The following is a 6,497-nucleotide window of genomic DNA, read 5'->3' on the forward strand; positions in this document are numbered from 1 at the left end:
CATGGGGGAAAAGGGAAAGGGGGAGGGGAAGGGGGGAATGAGGGACGAGGTAACAGTACACGAAATGTATCCAGGGCTGGGAATATGTCCTAGTGGCAACAGAACTTGCCTTGGGTTCGATTCCCCAGCACCACATATATAGAAAATGGCCAGAAGTGGCGCTGTGGCTCAAGTGGCAGAGTGCTAGCCTTGAGCAAAAAGAAGCCAGGACGGTGCTCAGGCCCTGAGTCCAAGGCCCAGGACTGGCAAAAAAAAAAAAAAAAAAAAAAAAAAAAAGAAATGTATCCAATGCCTAATGTATGAAACTGTAACCTCTCTGTACATCACTTTGACAATTTAAAAAAAAACAAACATTCACTTTGTAAGAGATACAGTTCAATGGGCACAATGATTAAAAAAAAAAATCTTTCCATTTGATTCTTATTTTTGTAGTAGCATGACCTAGATTCCAGCTTCTGCCTCTCCCAATGGGGCACTAAGGAAATTGGAAGTTAAAAGACATAATATTCACATAGACTTTGACATTCTTATTACTATTTTTAAGTAGTTGTACAAAGAAGTTGCCATTGAACAAAACAGTTTATGAACACAATGAATCTTACTGTCATCCCTCCAACATTTTTTACCCATCCCTCCTGTCCCTACCCCCTCCCTCACTCCTCCTAATTTTGTAGGATATATATTAGACTCTTGACTGCATTCTCCCCCTCTTCTCTTCATTCACCTACCCTGTTACCCTTGATCTCACCATTTTGAATACCTGCTTCCTGGTGTTTTATTTTGCTAAACTTTGATTTTTCTCTTTTTAAGAATTTATACACAATGGAATTTAATGCCTCTATCAGAAAGAATGGCATTGCCCCATTTGTAAGGAAATGGAAGGATTTGGGAAAAATTATACTAAGTGAGGTGAGCCAGACCCAAAGAACCATGGACTCTATGGTCTCCCTTATTGGGAATCATTAGCACAGGTTTAGGCAAGCCACAGCAGAGGATCACAAGAGCCCAATAGCTATACCCTTATGAACACATAAGATGATGCTAAGTGAAATGAACCCCATGTTATGGAAACAATTGTTATATCACAGTTATAACTACTTTCAACTTCCCATGTGTATCTGTAGCTTCTATTATTGACGATGTTCTTTTATCACCTTCCTGTGGTTGTATCTACACTATCTCTGTAATCTTATCTGAGTATATTGAAAACCACGTATACTGGTATTAGAACTAGGAAATTGAAAGGGAATAACAAAATTGAGAGACACAGGGTAAAAAAAGACAAACAACTACAAAAGCAATACTTGCAAAACTGTTTGGTGTAAGTGAACTGAACACCACATGGGGGGAAAGCGAAAGGGGGAGGGGGGAGGGGGGTATGAGGGACGAGGTAACAAACAGTACAAGTAATGTATCCAATGCCTAACGTATGAAACTGTAACCTCTCTGTACATCAGTTTGATAATAAAAATTACGGAAAAAAAATAAATAAAATAAAATAAAGAATTTTCCCTTGAATCTACCATATTCCGGTTAATACCTTTGTATATACTTTCATACTACCTCTCTTATTTACTAAAGATTTTTCATAACTGTTGGCTATCTCAACAAAATTTTATCCTCACTTTTTACAGATAATTCTGTGGCCTTGATAATTCTGTGACCTTTTAAAGTCATTTTTCTCCCATTTCCAGGTTACTTACTAGTTGTTGTTGTTGTTTTCAGAAACATGTACATGAAAAATAAAACTGAAGTAATTTGTCAGTAATAACTTTATGCTAACGAATATGAATAATTTTACATAGTAACTAAAACTCAATCACCTCGGTCACTGGCACGAAGAGTCAATGCACTTCTACCTATGATTAACCCCAAAGGTTACAAAAATATAGAGTCCAGACTTATGCTGAGACCTCCAGAAATTAAAATGGACACTCTGTTTATGGAGGCAAACTAAGTTCTCAACAGTAGGCCACAGTTAGTGGGGGTTTATGCTCTTGTATGATCCCACATGGTTGGGGATAAAAGAAAGATTTAGATGTGAAATCGTTTCTTTCTTTAATATCATGTTTTACCAAAAATATCATACCATAAAACTTTTTTAAAAGACTCAACAGAACTACTTCAAGACAACCACTTTTACAGTACTTACTAATATCTCTTTAATAACCCATTAACTATTAAATCTAATTAATAGATCAATTCAAGGAATACCTGAAATTTAAATTACTGACAAAAAACTTATTCTTGTTCTTCCTAACCTCAAAATGTTTTTATTAGAGATGCAAAATTGCTGAGATATCAAACATTTCCCAATCAGCAATAATACTGCTTATATAAAAGACCTGACAAATATGTACACATATAAAAATACAGTATGAAGAACCTAAATAGTACAGTACATGTGTAAAAAATATGGCATCCAAATATCATGACAGGGAACGTATTTCAGGACACAAACAGCATGCATGAAGGCATTATGTTTTTCTTTTTTTAGTGTTTTATTGTAAAAGTGAAGTATAGAGGGGTTACAGTTATATAAGTAAGGAAAGGAGTACAATTATTGTTGAACATTGTTCTACCCTCCTTCCAAGCACTCATGCCTGTAATTCTAGCTACTCAGGAGGCTGAAATCTGAAGAAAGTCTCACTCTCAAGTCACTAAACTACCAAATAGCTGAAAGTGGGGCTGTGGCTCAAGTAGCAGAGTACAAGCCTTAAGAGAAAAGAAGCTTAGGGACAGTGTCCAGGTCCTGAGTTCAAGCCCCAGGACCCACACACAAAACAATAAGATCATTTCTGTCGCATCCCTCCTCCACACAGCCAGACCTTCCTCACTTGACAATTTGGACAAAAGGAAAAAATAAAAATTCAGAGACAGTCACTTGCTGAATACTCCATTTAATTTATCCACTAAAGGAAAATGTCAGTAATGGACCAAGAAATTCAAATTACAACTTGATTTCATTTTCCAAAGTTACAAAATAAAATAACCCTCACCTCTCAGCTCGAGGCTATACTTTTAAGAACACAGTTTAAACAATTATCTAGGTATCTATTCCTACCAGAAAAGGATAAAATGAAAGAAAAGTGTTCGATCTTTCCGCATCTAGTCACTTCTGGCCAGGATTCTTCAGATTCCAACTAATTTCATCTCTAGGCAACTCTGCAACTTCAACATAATTTCCTTTACCACATTAAGGAATATTATCCCCAAACTGAACAGCATCTTTTCTAGCACAAAAACTTTTTGAAAGAGTTTAAATAAACAAACCGTTTTTGGTGTTTCCCCTCAATTACCTACCATCAAATCGGCCTGCATCGTCATAATTGCTTTTCCTCTACTCTTTTTATGCTCCAGTCTTACCTCAGAGGGAAAATTCACTTTGATAAATTTTTCAACAAGGTTTGCAGGTTGCTTTGTTTGACTGTGAAGAAAAAGCCCGCGTGCAAGGACAGTTCGACCTGCGCACTCTGAACCTTGTATGGAAGCAGTATCATCATTTGAGGTAAGCTCACTGAGAACTAATTTTTTTTTTTAACATTTTCTTTCACTGAAGACTTGGAACTTGCACACGTGGAACACAAGCCGGCTCACTCTACCTTGGTTTGCGACTCAATACTGGCATTGTAGGCCAGCAGCGTGGCCACCATGGGTACACTGTCACTGTAGATGGCATAATGGATAGCAGCATTGCCACCGGCGTCCCTCACGTTTGGATCCGCGCCGTATTTCAGGAGAAGAGTCACACACTCCTCATGCTGGCCCTGGGAGGCCTGTGGACATCACAGCAAGAAACAACTCATCAATGCGAGGCGCTCAGGGGACGCCTTCCACACATGTCACCAATTGATTATTTTTATTTTTTTAAAGAGGGATAAGACTATTTGATTGTTGGAATACATTGATAGATTGGGTAATTCACATTGCAGCAGAAATACCCATCATATCATAAGCAAATTAAGAACTTTCTGAATTTGTCACTAATCTTCAATCACAAGTCCCAGAAAATAGTACCTAATTAGCATATAAGATGCCAAGACTATGGTAACAGTACAATGGGAGACTCACTCTCTGGCTATCAAATATGTAGAGTAACATAAGCCTTTGACTAAATAAACAGGACTTTAGTCAACATGTCTATTTGGCATGCAAATTTAACTCATTTGTGGTTCATTTGTGGTTCAATATTGCAGTGGGATACACTGATTCTAATCAAGGAGATTTAAATAGAATTTGAAAACCAAACAGTAAAAACAGGGATGTGACAGTAATAAGAATCCACTTCCCAATTTTACAGCTAAAAATTAATACGAAGTAGAAACAGAGATAGATAGGTGACACGTATATTACTGTAGGGAATTCATTTATAGTTCCCTATTATCTTAAGTTATAAACATAATAAGGATTTTTTTCATACAAAAATTATTTTTAAAAAGTCTCAAAGGAAAGACACAACTTCTGTGAAGTGTTGTGCGACCAGGTGTGAAAGGCTGTAGAACCCAGAGGCCCCGGGTGGGTGGGTGGGCAACCATAGACCTCCAGAGAGGCCCAGCTCCTCTGCCACGCGTGGGATGCGGAAAGCTCCACAGAGCAGCACACTGGCTAACCAATGTCCCTGACCACAACGTTCAAGCTGCACTCATGGCTTCAACGACCCTCTTAAGACTGTGGGAGAGGGGCCTGGGACAACTGATAAGAAGTTCCTGGTGCAACGGGGTCCTTCCTAATTGATGAGCAAGCTCTTGATTGTTGCGTTGTGATGCCTTGATTGTTTTTGTACTGTCTTTGTTTGATTTGATACCGTGTTGACAGCTTTTCCTCTTGGCATCTCCTGTGACTGATTCTTCAGTTCTATCTTCAGCTGCTCCCGTAGGGCCTTGACCTGTGCCCGCCTTGGTGGCCGCCATGGTGCTGGCCCCAGAAGCCACACTCAGGAGCTCGCGGCTGCTCAACTGGTTATTTTTTAATGTGATCACTTAGTTTTCATTTTAAGCTTTGTTATTGGGGAAGAGAGATATTGAGACAGGCTCTGTTTCCAAAGTGTTGGGATTACAGGTATACACAACCATTCCTAGCTATTACTTTAAACTGCTTAAATCAAACCCATGTCCTGAGGAAATTATTTACTGCTAGTTACCTTTATCAGAGCTGTGCTGTCGTCACTGTCTCGAATATTAAGCTCACACTTCTTCTCTATGAGAAGAAGCACGATATTTGGATGTCCATAGGCACAAGCATAATGTAGAGCAGTCCTGTGAAATGAGAAGATCTATGAAAGATAATAGTCAAATTATATGGGGAGTTTTAAACATCAAATAGCATGTAATTTAAATTTTTCAGAAGGAAGATTAGCCTGTTTGATTGAATTTGTTGTAATAGTTTTAAACAAAGGGCTCTATATCTGCAATTCCTTGCAGAGGTGAATTTCTTTTTGAAGAAGTAACATATAGACTTTAAACATGACATTTGGATCCTACTTTAAATTCTGTTATCAATTAGCTATTGCTTAGCTTATCTATGAAATCAGTAACTTAGAGGTTTCTCATTTATGTAATGAAGAGCAGTTTAATACAGAGGACTACAGTGATGCTTCCATGAGAATTTAGGCAGAATATGTACAGTACTGTACACGTCAGCTCACGTCCCATTATAATTACTACTACTTCTACAAACATAACCTCTTGGTGACATGAAGTAATGCAATTATATCTGTCCTGCAGATAAGTTTTCAAGGGCTATATATTTCTGTAAATCCAAGTTTCACAAGTTAAGACATTTGAACTACATTGTTCATTTGACCTTGGTCTCAAGATCCTCCAACTTCAGCTGTTTAGAGACAAGTGTCTGGCTTAAGATGTTCTTTTTCTCACATGTTGTATTAGTATATGTTCATTGTATAAACAGTTTCATGTTTTATTTCCCTATTTGCCTATAAAATGCTTAGATCACACCTAAAATGGTGATGTTCTCCGTGGTCTGCCTGATGGTAGGACAAACTTGAAAAGGCAAGAGGCGGCTCATGGGTTGAGAAGTAAGAACCAATCAACTTTACTGTCATCTACCAACAGCAATCTGCTGAGAAAGGTCTTTCGGAACTCCAAGGCTGTCGACAAATCCTCCTTGCACGGAGTTACTTTTCAGAACTAGGCCCATGAAGAAGCCACACACTGGCACCAAGGGAACCTACTGAGGAGTAAAAATGGCACTCCGAATACTTGAGTGTGAAATGTAAAAAAAATAAAAAAGAAAGACAAACACTGAGCCATCATCCCATTTCAAACATCCCTCAGAAAAGGACATGTATAGAGGGTATATAATGACCCGGAACGGGTAGTGGATTGCACGGGATAAAATTCTAGCTCTGAAGTCGATGTGTTATGAGACATAGTTGTGCACTGCGCAGTTATGTGCAGTGACATGCGGATCTGTGTTGTTTACAATGATAAGAACCTTCATGGTAATATGTGGGGGAGCCTTGACGTCACTGACGGGGA

At 38.4% G+C, this 6,497-nt stretch overlaps 1 protein-coding gene across 1 annotated transcript in view; it reads right to left on the reverse strand.

The window, feature by feature from the left end:
- LOC125366878 (ankyrin repeat domain-containing protein 26-like) overlaps positions 1-6,122 on the reverse strand; it is a 39,453-nt gene extending 33,331 nt beyond the window's left edge. Inside the window, exons 1-2 of the mRNA XM_048367600.1 lie at positions 5,141-6,122; positions 3,603-3,776 (exon numbers count right to left, since the gene is read on the reverse strand). Of these exons, the coding sequence (XP_048223557.1) occupies positions 3,603-3,653 (51 nt within the window). The 5' untranslated portion in view covers positions 3,654-3,776; positions 5,141-6,122. The remainder of the gene's footprint in view (positions 1-3,602; positions 3,777-5,140) is intronic.
- Between the last annotated feature and the right edge of the window lie 375 nt (positions 6,123-6,497).

The sequence above is a fragment of the Perognathus longimembris genome, chromosome 18, assembly GCF_023159225.1.
Source record: "Perognathus longimembris pacificus isolate PPM17 chromosome 18, ASM2315922v1, whole genome shotgun sequence".
Lineage (NCBI taxonomy): Eukaryota > Metazoa > Chordata > Mammalia > Rodentia > Heteromyidae > Perognathus > Perognathus longimembris.